Source organism: Peromyscus maniculatus, chromosome X, assembly GCF_049852395.1.
Source record: "Peromyscus maniculatus bairdii isolate BWxNUB_F1_BW_parent chromosome X, HU_Pman_BW_mat_3.1, whole genome shotgun sequence".
NCBI lineage: Eukaryota > Metazoa > Chordata > Mammalia > Rodentia > Cricetidae > Peromyscus > Peromyscus maniculatus.
In genome coordinates this window covers 77,459,698-77,478,271 of record NC_134875.1, presented here as the reverse complement: position 1 = coordinate 77,478,271, position 18,574 = coordinate 77,459,698, and the positions used below count along the sequence as shown (strand labels likewise).

The window sequence follows — 18,574 nt, the reverse complement described above, 5'->3', positions numbered from 1 at the left end:
CAATTACATACTAAACATAGGCTTATTGATTAAAAACAATAAAAGTCAAAGCTTTTAATAATTAACTATATTTTATAGAGAAATACTATGTCAAAACTCTAAGAACAGTTACAATTATCTTACAACACCTTATATATGAAGCCACAACCATGTACATTTTTCTGTAAGTTAAGCTAGGAAATTTGGTTAATGGGTATTTGGGCTGGGGACTGTTTATTCTTTGCCAAATAAAACCAGAATTATATAAAATGTATTAAATTAAGAAAAACTATTACTAGGTGCTAATTAATCAAAAAGGTTCATGTAGCATATAACACATGGTTTACAACTTTGGTAGGTTTAGTTTTTAAGCACACAAACTTTTTCTTCATAAAAAAATCTAAATCAATCTTTGAAACATGGATGATTTTGAGTACTAAAAGCATCAAATTTTGATACATACCAGAACTGAAAGATGAACAAGATATCTGAACTCCAGGTCTAGATCTCTCAGTAAATTTTACTGGGCGATCTCTAAAAGAAAAAAGAAAAAAATTTAATTCTATTAGGCTCATCTAATGGGCAAAAATCCTAGCACACTGATAAGTATTGAACTACTTAGCATCAATATTATTTTTAAAAAGCTAAAGGAAAGAAGCTAATAATGGCTATTACATTTTCAGTTAAAAATTTTTAAACCTCATAAATATAATTTATGACATCAGATGTTGACAACAGTTTTCCAAACATATTGCTGTTATTTAATGCCATTATTATAAAATGTTCAAATACATCTTATCACACTTTTCCCTATGAATTTCACAGTCTTAACACTGATTTTATAAAAATATTCTATCTCTAAACATGAAAATAAGTATGGATATAAATACACACAGGGGGGTTATTTACATGTACATACTTCAAAACTTGAACTATTCTATCACCAAGGTAATGAAGATATACAAACTGATTTTTCACAAAATTTCTAAAATGTATTTAAACTTACCTAAACTTCATTGTTTTTACATGCCACTGCCAGAAACAAATTGTTCCATCAGCACCAGTTGAAGTGAGGTATCTAGTTGTGCCTTTAGTTGATGGACAAAACTTAAAAAAAAAGAATTAAAACAAAAATAAAGTTTTCCTGTTCAAACTACTTTGGATAAATATGTAAATAAATCATTTAGGAATTCAGTATCAGTCCAGTTAGGTGGCTGAGTGAGTAAATGTGTTTGCCAAAATGCCCGAGGTCCTGAGTTCGAGTCACAGAATCCAGACAGTAGATGAAGAGAACCAACTCCTGTAAAAACTGCCCTGCCTGCATGTTACTATGTAGATTGGCTGGCCCTGCACTTACCTCTGCCTATGGAATGCTGGGATTACAGGTTTATGTCACTACACCTGATGGATTTTGTCTTTTTAAAATTTAAATCATTTTCAATTATTTTCTTGAATATAATAAAATATACTAAATCTTTATTAACATTATTGTGGTATAAACAGACTGAGAAAAAATAGACACAGGTAAGTCTGCAATTTAAAGAACTACAACCATTCTAAATGGACCACAGTCTCTATAACAGTATACTTCTCAACCTCTGACTCTTAGTATTTTACATTTCCTCAGAAGAGAATCAGAAAGAAGGGAGGAACCATCAGTCTTCAAGATGGCTAGCTAAGACATAGGAAAAAGTTTAAAATCAGACTATATTTTCCAGTATGGCTATGAATTTTAAAATCAAAACTGAAGGGCTGGAAATATAGCTCAGTGTTAGAATATTTGCCTAACATGCACAAGGCCCTGGGCTCAATCATTAATACCAGAACTAAAATTCCAAATGGAGATAATTATTTCCATTGAGATAATAATTAAAGATTAATATATCTGAGATTGATAAATATTTTGAACTCAAATCAAAATAAATCAATCATTATACATATTAAAATTAATTTAATTAGTTCATCTTAAAAACTTAAATTTGAAATAAAGTTTGCCCATTAATGTTGTCTATTAGTACCTAAGAGATAAAGAAAACCAGGATTCAAGTAGCATGCCTTTTACAAACTTCAGATAAATAAACTTTTACTAAAAGCTTAATCTACAATCTATAGTAGGAGGCAACAAATTATGGCCCATATATGATAGTCAGCTTGCTGCCCATTTGTATAAATAAGATTTAATGGAACACAGTAACTTTATACTGTCTATGGCTATTTTATCAATTGTAAAGAACAAAGTTGAGTAATTTGACAAAGACCGCATACTCTGTAAAATCTAAAATATTTACCAACTAGTCTGAATTTGCTGCTGATCTGTGATCCATAGGAATGAGAACATAAACAATGAGAATTTCATTGTCTTAAAAAATTCTGGGCCGGGCGTTGGTGGCGCACGCCTTTAATCCCAGCACTCGGGAGGCAGAGCCAGGTGGATCTCTGTGAATTCGAGGCCAGCCTGGGCTACCAAGTGAGCTCCAGGAAAGGCGCAAAGCTACACAGAGAAACCCTGTCTCGAAAAAACCAAAAAAAAAAAATTCTGAAACCTTTATTATGCCCATTAAATTTAAATTGCTTTATCATATGTTGACATGTTGCTATATATTAATTACATTATTTTATTTGCTAAATAATGTTGTAGACTGTTGAAAAAAAGCACATATATTTCTCTTTCTTTTTGAGATAGGGTCTCTCTATTTAGTTTTGGCTATCCTGGAATTTGCTATGTAGACCAGGCTGGCCTCAAACTTGTAGAGATCCTCTTGACTCTACCACCTAGGAGTAAAGGCATGTACCACCATATCTGACATGAAAGAAAGCCCATATATTTCTAATATATGTTGATATACAACTCTTATAGAAAATTGAGCAAAAATAAATAGCATAAAAGGAACCTGAAATTTTATCTTGATGTTATTTATAAAAGAAATAAATTGGAAGGATAATATATTATGAATGAAAGGACAGTTAATAAATCATAGTAAATAATGTAGAATGCCAAAGGGAAATTTTTGCTGTGAACAAAATGACATGCCCAACATGCCAGTGTGGATGGATAAAATTTCACAAGGCCTCACCCCTAGATGAAGAATTATTGAGAAGGGGAGAATCAATTTTCTCTAGGGATAAGCTTGCTGCTATATTAGCCAATCCTAAGGGGTTAGCCCTAAATACATGCATATATAAGCAACACTAAGAATACTCAGCAGGTTGTACATACATGCGCGCGCACACATGTACATAGATATAGCAATAATTGGAGAAGAGGCCACAAATTTGAGAGGGTGGCACAGGAGGGGTTGGAGGGAGGGGTGAAAATGATGTAAATACAGTATTCCTGTGTGAAATTCTCAAGAATTAAATTAATTAAATGAATAAAAATACAGCAAGAAGACAGAGATCGTTAGTAGACTAAAATGGTAAAGTCAGAGATGGTTTCCTTGCGAAGATAAGATCTGCATAGAATATTTACAAAGTGAGGGGACAAAACATGTGAGTATTTGGGGATGACTACTCCAGAGATAGAAAATAGTAGAAGAAAATCAGGAATTTCAGCCTAGCATAATATATGGGAGGCTGAGATAAGAAGAGGAGGAGAAGGAGAAGGAGAAAAGGGAAAAAGGAGAAGAAGCAATACAGAATTCACCAGGAACTAAAACAGAGTGAAAATGAAAAGCAAGTAACAGTAGAGGAGGTCAAGGAAAATCTAGAGGCTGAGAATGTCTATAGGCTTCCAGTTGGTATAGTCCTGTGAATCACTGGAAAGGCTTGTAGCTCTAACCTGGAGAACAGAAGCTACAAATTAGATTCTGACTTCTATTTTACGATCTTTTGGTTACCATGGAGAGTCTGAACTAAGACAAGGGGGGATTCAGAGCAGGAAGTGCAATGAGAAGTCTGTTTCAACAATCTAGGCCACAGATGTTAGTAGCTTTAGACAACACAGTACAGATGTAATTCATGAGAATGTTCCAGATTCTGAGTATATTTTGAGAGTAGAACATGATTGGGTGACAGATTAGACAAAGGGAACAAGAAGATAAACATTAATTAAAATCATGAAATCACCATATGCTTAGATGATACTATAGTTAGGATGCTGTATGTCTCCACAAAGGTCCACATATTAAAGGTTATTAAGGATGATGGAACCTTTCTGAGGAGGGACATTGGGGGAAATCTAGAGATTATTGAGGGTATGCCTTCAAGGGATTGTACCCACCTCCACTGTGTTGATGGGACTTCCTGCAGTGATTTAAGCTTTTACACACACATACCTCCTCCACGATTCGTTTTTTTTTTATTCCATCATACTTCTGCCTTTCTTATTTACAGCGTGAAGTCATACAGACTAGGGGTAGTTGTGGAGCTTGCATTAAGCCATTCCAAATTTATATCTGATACTGTGAGCTAAATAAACCCTCTTTACTTTGTAAGAAATGTTTCAGGTATTTTATTTGTGACAAAAGAATTTACTTAAACAGATGAGGAAAGCTATGGTAGAATTAAATTTGAGGGAGGAAGAATTAAATTTTGAGTTTGAGATACCTAGGAGACATTCATATGATGATGCTAAGTACACAGTTGAATAGACAAAAACATAGCTAGAAAATGGGCCCAAGATGTGGATATTTGATTTATCAGTTTAATCGGCATCCAGACGAAATTCAAAAACACAAGGCCCAACGACATCATTAAGGGCAGGTTTTTTCAAAGTCCAAGGAGATATATATATATATATATATATATATATATATATTATGCCTCCAAACAATCCACATAATAATCTTAACTAAGCAAAATTTTAATGAAAAATTTTCATTCAATACAGAATGCGTGCACTTTCTGCTGCATCCCTATAAATAAGTGATATGTTATTAAAATAGCACATGATAAATGTAAGTAATGACCTCTTACAAAACTATTATCTACATGTAAAAGTTTAAAAAGACTTTTTTTGGTTTTCTCTTGAGAAAAACAGAATGGTAAAACTTCAGCTTAGTTTTGTTAAGAGTAACGGCTTTTGAGATATCAGGGACTTTCACTACCAACATCTGCTCAAAATATTATATCAACAACATATTTTTATATCAAATACCAAACTGAAACAAAAAAAATCACTGAAACTAAAAATATAAAAGTTTCTTCCTAATATTAAAACTACATGTACACACACATACTAAATCTGGCATACATTTTGAATTAAATATTAACAGAGTATACCAATGTTCATGTTAAAACCTGTTTATATACCTGAACAGGTATTTACTAGTGTGCAGGCAGGCATTTACAAGTATAATTCCCTTCTTCACATATGTACATAGATAAATATGTTGTCTCATGCTGTCAAGGTTTGAAGAACCTTCTCAATTATATATTTTTTTTATTTATTTCTAAAGGCACGGGTTTATATAAAAAGGAAATAAAAATAAGAAGCAAAGCTCTATGACAGCATTTTCCTGTAGTCATTCTTTGTGCTATTATCCATATAATACAGATCCATGTAATAATATATTCATAATACTAATAATCCATAAATATATTAATAACTATAATAATATAATTCATAATCTCAAATGAGAAAATCCTCAGCTGTATTTATTAATATGTCAGAGATTGTATCATTGTTCTCACCTGTATGGAAGTAATAGAAGCTGAATGTCCCTGAAGGACAGCAACTGGTGCACAAGTTCGAAGACACCATACTCTCACAACTTTATCACAGCTGCCTGCAGCAATGAGAGTATTTTCATAGTTAACAGCCATGTCGGAAATTTCAGCAGAGTGCCCTCGAAGTGTAGCAAGGAGGCGTCCATCATCTGTAGCCCAGATTTTCACCAAGCAGTCATCTGAACCCTACAGCAACACAAAAGACAGAAGATTTATATATAATGAAACAAATTTGCCATTTAGAGCCAGAAGGAAAGCAACATTACAAAGCAAACATGTTATTAAGGAAAAATATGTGGACCCAGTCGCAAATATAAGCATTGTTTAAATGCTAGAACTAAGTATTGTCCAAACCAACAGTGGTATTTATGATAGTCTTCAAAACTAATAATCCTAAAAACATTTTAAATATTTTATGCATATACTCGTGATTAGCTATTAAGCATTTCCGCCATTGCTTCTTTCTATATGCCTAGCAGCATCTGGCTTAATTATCTTAATAATTTTTTTCTGCAAATATTTCAAAATTTAAGTCTATAATCTACAGGGATTTCTCTGGAAACCCAAGGCCAATAATAATCACTAGTGAAAATCTGTATGTTGCACTTCCCTTTAAGAATTCCAAATGAGTTTTAACTATAGTAAAATGAATTCTATTCTAATATGGTAAAGTAATTACATATTTATTAAAAGAAGACATGTACCATTATTATATCATCATAGTTAGAGACATAAGTCATCAGCAGAAGAGTCTGTAATACAATCTAAGGAGTTTTAATTTCTCAAAATATAAAGCACTTCCTTTGTTGTAGGATATAAATAGAAAGTTGAAATTGTGCTACTTCTCTCACCTTATGTTATCAGTAAAGAAGCAATCACATCAGTTTTTTAGACATATTATTATGCTATAGATTTTATTAAAGGCAAAGAACATGACTTAGTAAAAACTTAATAAAATTGAGTTTTTAAAAATAACCAATGCTAAAATCAAAAAAATATATATAATGTAAGTGAAATCCTCATCAATGTATAGTTCAACTATTTGCTCTTGAAGGTGATATAATTATTAAAGCCAAACTTGCAGCAATTACACATGGAAAATGCCTTTTAATAAATGCCTGTAAAACAGAATAAAACTAAGTATATTTGTTTCACATAAATTAACCATCTTGAGTTTATATAGACTTCTGAAAGCATAATTTTTAAAATAAATTTTCCAAAAGATAGTGGATATCATAGCTTACCCTTCATTTATAAAAAATGAAAAATTATTTACAATTTCAACACAACTTTTCTTGCATTAATAAGTCCAAATAAAATAAATTACTTATAAAATATAATACAATGGATAGCACAGAGTCTTGCTTCAGTTGTAACGTCACATATCATAAATTTTTAACTCACTGTAAAAATTCGCCTCCCGCTTCGATCAAATGCTACACAGTAGACAGAAGATAAGTGCCCCAGGATTCTCTTATGCATCTTAATGTGCTGGTAAGCAGATGAGGGGAAAACATGGCTGAAGCGACTACATCCGGTTAATTGCCTGGCTGAGGTGATATTCACTGCAAATAAAATGAAATAGGAGAATGCATCTTAAAATCTAAAAGTGAAACTTACTCTATTAAATTATGAATATTAAAATAAGATAAAGTAGGGTATACCTGCCATATAAATTCTACAATAATAAGAGGTCTAAATTCCCTTAAGCATTTCATTATTTTCTATACTCAATAGACAAACAATACTGTTCTGTTAGGTCTCAGGGGTCTGATATTCTACTTGGCTTTCTGTAGTTTCTCAAGCACATTCTCTTTTTCCTTTACTATGATATTACATAGGAGTTAAGCAGCAAAATAAATAAATAGATAAATGAATAAATAAATTAATTAAATATAAAGAAAAGAAAAATCTGTTTTAGGACTATCAGTTCTCACCTTCAGGATTCTAACTAGAGTTTCTTCCACTAGTTTATTATCATTGAACTTCTGAGGCTTTATCTCTCTTCTCTTTTTCCTCTCTCTCTCTCTCTCTCTCTCTCTCTCTCTCTCTCTCTCTCTCTCTCTCTCTCTCTCTCACACACACACACACACACACACACACACACACTAATAATAATAATAATAATAATAATAAATATGTGTAATTTTAAAAATTGCCAAGATTGTAATATAACTTGAACAATTCAACAAATACCACCTAGATTGTGTTCACCTCTAAAATAGAGATTTTGGTTATAATGTAAGGTTTTACAACCACATATTTTTCTTGTGAAATCTTTCCAATCTTGTCTTAGCACACTGAAAAAAAACAAGTAACTCACAACATGTACTTTAATCATAACAGAGAATCTCTGTATGTTCAAAGTCACTTTGAGGCAAACCTTTTGGCATCTTACCACCCTGCAAAAACTATGTGGTACAAATAGTAACAATTCTATATTTAAGCACAGAAAACTTAAGGCAAGAGTTCAGTTCTTGCAAGATTAGTATAATTAGACCATGCCACAATAAAAATATGAAATCTTTTAGTGCCTTTCTGTATAAACAACTATGAAGTCTACCTTTCAGGAAAAGGTACAACCACTGGCCACTTAAAAATGGCAAAATTACAAAAATATGAATGATGAATGTCATAATCAGAAAAATTTGAAAGCAAATCATTAGAAAATATTAGAGATCTGAGCACTTACATATTCTAAGACAATGAGTAAACGAATAATGGTTCAAAATATAAATGACAGAAAATTTGTAAGAATAAATTCTAGATAAGAGGATTTCTTTTTTGTAGCCATTCCCTATCCAGCCAAATAGAAATTTTTACAACTCTAAGACACGAGTGAGTAAGCATGCTCCTTCTCTAGTCAAATATTTCTTAAGGCTCTATGTTTCTTGTATCAACAACTACATCTGCCTTCCTTTTCTTTTTTCTTTCTTTTTTTTCTTTTTAGGTACACAGAAGAAAAGTTATATTGTTTTAGTATATGGCATTTCAACTGAGGAACAACTGACACTTTGGCTGGATATTTCTTTGTTTCAAGGGTGGATCTGTTCATTTTAAGGTGTTATAGCAGCAACCTTGGCCTCTACCCGCTGGATGCTAACAGCATTACCAGCACTGAGTGTGACAAGCAAAAATAGCTCCGTACATTGCTAAATATGATTTGGGGGTGGGAGAAACATCTCCATTGAAAAATCACTTCTTGCAGGATAAAAACAAGTAACAAAAAAATTAAGAGCAGGAAGAAATAAAATAACTTTGAAGAACAGGTAGAGCTAGAAAAGAATTCTAAGCAATGAGCACAGATATCTTTCCATTTATTCATACAGTCTTTGGTTTATACCATCAGTGCTGCAGTTTTTAATCAGAGAATTTTCATTTTCTTAGTTAAGTTTATTCTTATATATTCTATTACTTGATATTGTAAATGGGATTTTTTTCATAATTTCTCTTTCAACTAGTTTATCATTAGGGTACAGAAACACCACAGATTTTCATGTGTTGCTTTTGTAACTTGAAAACTTGATTGAAATTGTTCACCAGTTTCAAATGCTTTTAGGTGCAGTCTTTTGGGTTTTCTCTGTATAACATTATGCCATCAACAAATATGTCATTTCCTTGCATAATCAGATATATTATTTCTTTTTTACTTTTCCAATCGACTTGCCAACAATATACAGTATTAAGCTAGACAGAAGTAGACAGAGAAAGCATCCTTGTTTAGTTCCTGATCCTAGATGAAAAACCACTTATCACTGAAAAGTATGTTAGCTGTGGACTTGAAATATATGGCTTTTACTTTACTGGGATATATACATTTTATACTTATTAGTAATTTTATCACCAATGGATGGTGAATTTTGTCATATGCATTTCTGTAATGTTAGAGAAGAACGTGTCCAATTTTATCAATTGCTATATCATGGTCATTAATTTGCCTGTACTGATACATTTTTGCATCATAGGAATAAATTACACTTGATCGTGTTTTATCATATTTCAGTGTGCTATGTTCGTTGCTAACATTTTGTTTGATTTTGTTACCTATGTCCATCAGGGATACTGGCAGTGACTTTGATCTCGTTATCAAGATATTGGTGGTTGGAAGCAGTACCTCCTTTAACTTTCAGAAGTTTGAGGAGGAATTAAATTAGTCCCTCTCTAAAAGTTTGGTAGAATTCAGCAATGAAGTTATTAGGAGGATTTTAGTTTTAATTAAGTCTCTTCTTACAATTCTGCTCAGATTTTCTGCTCCTTCATGATTAATTTTGTTTTTGTTTTTTTGTTGTTGTTGTTTTGAGACAGAGTTTCACTGTATAGCCCTGGCTGTCCTGGAATTTGCTCTGTAGACCAGGCTGGCCTCAAACTCAAGAGATTCATCTGCCTTTTCCTCCCAAGTGTTGGGATTAAAGGCATGTGCCACCACCACCAGGCTCCTGATTGATTTTTGGTAGGTTACATTTTTTGAGAAATCTTTGTTTCTTTTAGGCTATTTAATTTTTGCTATATAGTTGTTCACTGTAGTATAGACTATCCAACATGTTGACTATAGCTGCATCTTATGAATTTTGTATTTCTGTGTTATGAGTTTTAATTACTTTCATCTGTTTGAATCTTTCTCTTTTTTAAAATTAGTCTAAGACTTTGGCCATATCTTTTCAAACATTTACTTAGATCTTACCAAAGACTTGCCCCATTAACATTCTATCATGGATGGAGAGGGACTCATGGATCATGAGATCCAAGCCCTCCCAGAGAAGCTATTAGTAGATAAAGGTTGCAAGGGGAGAGGGACTTATTTTCTTCAAGGTCTAGGCATGACACATTTTGCATGCTCCCATAAAGAATGCGACCCTCTTGCTCATGCAAGCAATCCTAATTAAACTCAGAATGTCAGAAACAAAACAAAAGTCAAAACACTGCACAAAACATGAAAATAGGAGAGGGACTTGTTGGGAAGGTAGACTGCCAAAAATGCATTATTTCATACAATATACATGGAAAAAATCATCAAGGAATCGAAAACTTACAGGCACAAGCCACCACTATTAACTTGATCTTTCATACTGTTCTTGTAGTCATTAATTCTTTTTCTAATGAATTTATGGTTACTTTAGTATTGTTTTTTCATTTCACTGAAGGGTAACAGGTTGTTTCATACAGACATGTATTGCCCTAATCTGTTCTCTGGACTACATTTGCAGTCTATAATAAGTGTGGTATGATTCCTCCACATACAGATGGAATATTTCTTATACAAAAATGCTTAGAAAAATAAATGTTTACAATTGCAGATTTGGGGGGGGGGTGTTGAATTACTTGCATATAAATTATAAGATATCCTGGGAATGAGACTCAAGCTTAACAAAAACTTAATTTGTTGGGTAAGGTGACTTGCTGACATCCCACGCAACCTAAGTCAGAAGCTCATTTTTTTAGTAAAAGGGGGACCTCTAGGGCCCTGGCCCTGGTTTTGGATAACTGTTGCCTTGCTTGCTGACCTTGATATCCTCCCTATGCTAATTCCCTGCCGGGTTCCACCCTCCTGAATGCTTAAGGGAAGTTCCTTGTCTGTGCATCCTGCATAATGGGCGTTAACAGCTTAGATGCAAGATTGTAAAACATCAGTGCCGAACTTCTGCCCTCTGGGGTTCTCCCATTGTGCTGTAAGCCTGCATTTAAGACCTCCTCCCTTCTTCAACAAATGGCATTCAGCATTTAAAAAAAAAGTTATTTTGTTTTGGATACATTTTACACATACACACTGAATATTTTATACAATATTTTTAGTGGGGCTGCATTCTATTTTCTCTTCCTAAAATTTTTAATTTAAAGTCTGTTTTGTCTAACATTTGCAGTTACTCCTAATTCTGTTTAGGTTTCCATTTGAATGCAATATATTTTTTGATTACATATCTCATTAGATATATAGTGATTCATCTGTACACAGTATGAAGTTGACTTTTAGGCAGTCATCCATTTGATAACATAAATGACCAAAGTAATTTATAGAGTCAAGTCAATCACTATCAAAATTCCAATGACATTTTTCATAGAAGTAGAAAATATTCCTAAATCCAAACGGAACTATAAAATTTCTAAATAGTCAAAGGATTTTAGAGTAGAAAGAACAAAGCATAAAGCATCATATTATCTGATTACAAAATATATTATAGCTGGGCAGTGGTGGCGCACACCTTTAATCCCAGCACTTGGGAGGCAGAGGCAGGCAGATCTCTGTGAGCTCGAGGCCAGCCTGGACTACAGAGGGAGTTCAAGGAAAGGTGCAAAACTACACAGAGGAACCCTATCTTGGAAAAAAAACATTATAAAGCTACTATAAACAAAACAGTATGGTTCTAGCAAAGAAACAATATACAATCAATACAAAAGAATAGGATGTCCAATAACTAGGATTTAAAATAAACTGACATTCAATACATGTTCAAAACACACAATGGGGAAAGGATAAATATATCATTAAATGCTGTTGGGAAAACAGGATATCCACATGCAAAAGAATGACACTGGACATATCACATATAAAAATCAATTCAACATGGGTCAAAGACTTATATGAAAGTTCCCAAACTATAAAGCCACTAAAAAGTACTTTGTACAGCACTATAAACAATACATATAATGAAAAATTAAGAACAAATGAGATTTCAACAAACAAAAAACTCTATACCACAGGAAATAACAGAATGATGAGATCACCCACCGATTAAGAGAAAGAATGTGCAAATCACACATCTAATAAAACACTAGTATCCAAATCACGTAAGGATTACAAGGAATTCAAAGAACTTAACAACAAAACTCTGAAAATGTGCAATGAACCTAAAGAGACATTCCTCAAATGAAGATGTAAAAAAATAACTAGGAAAAAAACAAGTAAAAGGCTATAGGGTAAAGGTGCCTACTGTCAAGCTTGAGGACCTGAGTTCAATTCCCAAATCCACACATAAAGCATAGATTCCTGAAAAATGTCCTTTGATACACCTCATGAAAACACACACACACACACCTCAAGAAACAAACACAGCCGGGCAGTGGTGGCACACGCCTTTAATCCCAGCACTCAGAGGCAAGGGCAGACTTGTGAGTTCGAGGCTAGCCTGAGCTACAGAGTAAGTTCCAGGACAGCCAGGACTGTTTCACAGAGAAACCCTGTCTTGAAAAACCAAAAAAAAAAAAAAAAAAAAAAAAAAGAAAGAAAGAAACACACAATACACAGCCATGATAAATAAGTGTTAAGAATACATGTTAAAGCCGGGTGGTGGTGGCGCACGCCTTTAATCCCAGCACTCCGGAGGCAGAGGCAGGCGGATATCTGTGATTTCGAGGCCAGCCTGGGCTACCAAGTGAGTTCCAGGAAAGGCACAAAGCTACACAGAGAAACCCTGTCTCGAAAAAACAAAACAAAACAAACAAACAAACAAAGAATACATGGAATACATGTTAAGAGTGAGAATGTAAATTATATATATAATCACTTTCCAGAATAGTACAGAGGTTCCTCAAGCAATTAGCCTGATAGAAATGACATTGTAATGATGAAGAAATATCTGAACTACCATCATTCAGAAGAGCCAAGTTCTGGAAGATGCCTAGGCATCAACAGATTTATAGACAAAGAAAATGCATGTATATACAATGAAATGTCATGCATGGGTGGAACTGAAGGACATTGTAGTAAATGAAGTCACACACAAAATGATAAAGCATGACCACATTTATGTGTGAAATCTAGAGAATTTGATATACTAGGGACTGGGGGTGGGGCATGGGAAATACTCAAGTATTTATTTATATAAAAGTGCCTTTATGAAACCATGTACTATATGCAATGAATATATGCCACTAAGAATAAATAATACTGGGTTGGGGATTTTTAGCTCAGTGGTAGAGCGCTTGCCTAGTGCTTGCCCTGGGTTCGGCCCTCAGCTCCGGGGAATAAACAAACAAACAAATAAATAAACAAACAAATAAATAAAGCTATAGAACCTAGTAACAAAAAAAGGAAATAAAACTAGTGTTGATTCTTTCTTAGTAATATAATATGAAAGTTTCTAATAATCTCCTCCTGTTTCTAAAAATACAAACCAATCTCTTGTTAGATAGACTTGTCTAAAATTTTGTCTGGAGTAAAAGCTAAAGTCACCACTTTATCGTTTCTGAAACTTTTCCTTCCCTCTGCATGCTTGCCCACTGGCTCATGGTGCATTTGTCCTGTCTAATTTGGCTTTATAAAGATTATCTGTCATTGAAAATAACTTGGGTAAGGTAGCAGGCTTAGATTCACTGGGGCCTTTTAAAACAGCTAGGTACTCATATATCACTTCTTGTTGACTGAGAAAATAAAAGTGCTTATTTCTATTTCTTATATTTTAGACATATTAATCTATTTTCTGATACTCTCTAGGTTTTAAGTTCTGTTAAACTAATCTTAGAAATTAAGACTATCAAATATTTAAAGTCACAGAAAAATGTCATAATTCGAAGTGTGTAACAATGTGTATACATCAGACTATTAATAGAGCATTTTACATGCTTAAATCCCTCTTTATGTGGCTGAGGATCAAACCCAGGTCTTTACTCATGCTAGGTAAGCACCTGTACAACTAAGACCTATTCCTAGCCCTAGTCCTTAAATTCTGTCTTTGTGTGTGGTAGGTAGGGCAGTGTCTCATACCCCATACTAGCTTGGAACTGGCTATATAACCAAGCTGTCTTGAAATGCTGATCCTACTGCTTCTTCCAAAAGTGCTGGGACTGTAGGCATGCACCATCATGCCAAGTGTATTTTAGGCCTCAAGCATATTAGGCAAGGAAACATTCCTTCAACTGAGTGAACTAGCACCTACTTTCCTTTTCTTTCCAAGTTTTTATTTGATATATTATAATCCAAGTTAATAAAGTTTAAACTTAACTGACTTCATTTAGTCTTGTGTGTGTGTGTGTGTGTGTGTGTGTGTGTGTGTGTGTGTGTGTGTGTGTAGGGTGAGGTATTAAGGATTAAAACTAGGGCATCATTTGTTATAGGCCAACACTCTATCTACCACTTGAGCTATATCACCAACTGCTTTTATTTTCACATTTTATTTTGGGGACAAGATTTCAATACAATGCTTTGAACTTTCTCTTTGCCCCAGCAGACCGTGAACTTACAAATCATTTACCTCAGCCTCCAAGTATCTAGGGTTACAACAGGCTTATGTCACCCTATAGCACACTGAATTATTATAAGAATATGAGATTCTTGGAATGGGAATACACCTCAATTGGTAGAGTGCTTGGCTAGCCTTCATGAAGCTCTGGGTTCAATTTCTAATACCAAATAAAACCAGACATTGTAACACATGCCTGTAATCTTAGCATTCAGAAGGTGGAAGCAGTCAAATCATAGAACAAGGTCATCCTCTGTTACATGAGTTCAAGGACAGCCTGGGGTACATGAGACTCCTCTGCCTTGTTAAGAAAAAAGAGAATATGATTCTTTTCTTATTTTACTCCTTGCTTCAGAATATATGTTAGCAATCCATCCCATCATTTTATAAACATTACCAAAAACTTGCTAAGATTCTAATGTTAGAGAACAAGAAGTTTTATCTATTTTCGAACATTTTTACATTGTGGGGTAGTATGTGCTAATTTACTATCTTGTGTTAAATGCTAATGCTTAATAGTATACTCTCAGGCATTAATGGGTAATAAAGAAATGTAAAAAACGGAGGCACAATGACAACAAATCAAAGTCTTATTGTAAGGTTGTTATACTAAGAACATCTTAGCAGTACACCAGCTTATTCCCCCAACAGTTTAAGACCAGTCTGTTCTCCTAAATCAGTCAATCACATCAAAACACCTAGGTCAGTAAGCCAGAAATAGAAGGATCACTGAAAATGCATTACTTCTGCCACAAATACCTCACAGTACATTCTCATCTATTGCCCTTACATATGAAAACTAGAATACTATTATATTCCCCAAATGTCAGGAAGCCTATGCTGAAACACACTGAAAATTATAAAACAGGTAGAAAGGCCACAATGTTTAAAATTGAAAAGCAGAAGTCAGCCATAAGATATTTGTCACACTAAATTTTAATTTTTTTGCCTGCTTCGTTTTTGGAACGGTGTTTCATTTTCATATCTCAGGTTGAGCTTGAACTTGCAGCAATCCTCCTGTCTAAGCCTCCTGAGTGCCGGGATTACAGTGTATGCTCCACACTTGGCTAGTATATTTCATATATTAATAAAAATGGAGTTATACATTGTAGATATGTCTTCTTATGTTATTTTTTAATGTATTGAAAACAGTTCTTTTCTGGACAATTAAATTTAAAGCACACTAAAAGGTCTTTTTTATAGAAAGCCAGACTCAATATGATTCAACCACATGAAGAAATAATTGCCTACAGGTACAATTAGAAATTCAGTATTTTTCTCGCTTTCTATGGCCTTACAAAGTTTTCATTGGGATCTATATTTAAATGTAACTAAGTCTAAAGATAGGAAATGAAGAAGAACACACTGGAAGAAAATGCAAACCAACATTAGTGTGGATCTAAGGACCTTGTCACAATTTCTGAGACTCGAGGCAGTAGTTTACAAAAAGTTCTGTTTTGACTTTCTGTTTGAAGTAATACAGATTAGAGTGACTAGTGGAATGAAAAAAAGCAAATAAAAACCAAGATATAAGCGAAGTGTGGTAGTGTGCACTACAACCTTGGTTATTTTGAAGGTAATACAGAAGGATCACTTAAACTCACATGCCTGAGAACAGCCTGATCAGTATAGCCAAATTCTATCTTTCAATTTTATTGAACAATAATCTGCTAAGAAGAAATTTGCTTTCCATAGAAGAAAATTATACATAGACTGAAAATGAAAAGATAGACTAATATATCCATATATCCCACTCAAAAGAGATTCAGAAGAAGGAATACTCATTTAAGATATAATACTCTTTAAATGAAAAGCAGTAAAAATAATAATAAAGGCATTATATAACATAAAGGGATCAATTAAACAACAGGAAATAATTCCAAATATGTATGTGTCCAACATCAAACCATACAAATCTATTAACCAAAAACAACTAATATGACATGGAGGAATAATTAACACCTAAATGAGTGAAATAGAAAAATCTCTAAGCAACCCATTGTTACATCTTAAAGAAATAGAAAAATGAGAAAATAAACAAAATAACTAGAAAGAAAAAATAGTAAAAAGATAAGAGAACATTCACATTAAATAAATACAAGAAAAACAACACACATACGTACATATATACATACACACAAAAAAATTAAATGAAACAAAACACTGCTTCAAAAAGACTTAAAAGTAGACAAACCCTTAACTACCCTTAAAGAGGGAAGATTTACGTGAAATTATAGATGAAATGGGACACATTACAACTGACTCTACAGATTTAAAAAAGGTTTTTAGAAGTTATGAAAAAAGGCATCAGCAAATGTGATAGCCTGGAAGAAATTAACAAATTCTATACTGAATTGTGAAGAAATAGAAAGCCTCAGCAGATCAACAATAGATAATAAATTGAAGCAGTAATTAAGTCTCCAGTCAAAGAAAATATCAGAACCAGCAAATATGTTGATTTAAATAACAATTAATATCCATTGTTTTTATGGTATGCCAGTATCACCTAATATCAAAATAAGAAAGCATTAGGGAAGAAGACTAAGAGTTCCTGGGCTTACCCAGCCTGCAAAACTTTTCTCAAAACAAAACAAAGAGATAAGAATAGAACTCAACAAAAAGAAACTGAATGTAATTGGGGTCACTATGTCGCAGAGTGAACACTTGCCAGGATATACCAGGCCCTGGGGTTTGATCCCAAATACCACAGGGGGGAAATCAAAACTTGTTTTCTAAAAAGAAAATTGCAGCCTGGATGAAGAAGCCTGAATGAAAATAGAAGTAAATAACTTCACCAAAATTCAGCAAACCAAACCTAATGGCAAACTGAAAAGAGCATTCACTATAATCAATTAAAATTTGCCTCGGAGAAGAAAAACATATACAATTCAAGAAAATGAAACACAAAATCATGACTATTTCAATAGACACAGAAATCAACAAAATTCAATATTCCTCCAAAGATAAAATCCTGAACAAAGTAAATATAGAAGGAACAGCCCTTTAATTAATAAAGGCTGTTTAGAACACAAAGTGGCCGGGCGGTGGTGGCGCACGCCTTTAATCCCAGCACTCGGGAGGCAGAGCCAGGCGGATCTCTGTGAGTTCGAGGCCAGCCTGGGCTACCAAGTGAGCTCCAGGAAAGGCGCAAAGCTACACAGAGAAACCCTGTCTCGAAAAACCAAAAAAAAAAAAAAAAAAAAAAAAAAAAAAAAAAAAAAAAAAAGTTAGAACACAAAGTGATAACATTGTATGCTAAAAAGGGAACAGCAAAAAGCTTTCACTCTAAAATGTGTAACTCCCTTTATTGTCTTAGTCAGACATAGTGGCTCACAAAAGATGCTGAGGAAGGAGTATAGTTTGTGGCCAGCATGAGCTACAGAGCAAATTACAGGTTAGCCTAGGCTACTGAGTGAGAACTTATCTCAAAGCATTAAAAAAATAAAACTCCAGAAAACTCTACCAAAAGCTATCAGAACAAATGACTTAAGCAAAGTTGCAGAATGCAAAATAATCATGTAAAATAAGTAAATTATAATAGCAAATTATCTTGGAGTGCAACTACCAAAATAACCACTAGGTTTCTGAGAGTTTTGCTTTTTTAAGTCCTAAGATAGAACTTTCTAAAAAGGTGGAGGGGGGATAAAAATCAAGAAACTAATCTATTTGCAATAACTACAAAAAATACCTGTAAGTAAATTTTAGTAAACCAATGAAAAATGTCTTATATGAAAATTACAAAACACTGAAGAAAT

At 33.5% G+C, this 18,574-nt stretch overlaps 1 protein-coding gene across 1 annotated transcript in view; it reads right to left on the bottom strand.

Moving 5' to 3' along the window:
- The window catches only part of Brwd3 (bromodomain and WD repeat domain containing 3), a 109,653-nt gene that overhangs the window by 64,040 nt on the left and 27,039 nt on the right, over positions 1–18,574 (bottom strand). The window contains exons 7-10 of the mRNA XM_006992318.4: positions 7,051–7,211; positions 5,611–5,832; positions 986–1,086; positions 443–513 (exon numbers count right to left, since the gene is read on the bottom strand). Of these exons, the coding sequence (XP_006992380.1) occupies positions 443–513; positions 986–1,086; positions 5,611–5,832; positions 7,051–7,211 (555 nt within the window). The remainder of the gene's footprint in view (positions 1–442; positions 514–985; positions 1,087–5,610; positions 5,833–7,050; positions 7,212–18,574) is intronic.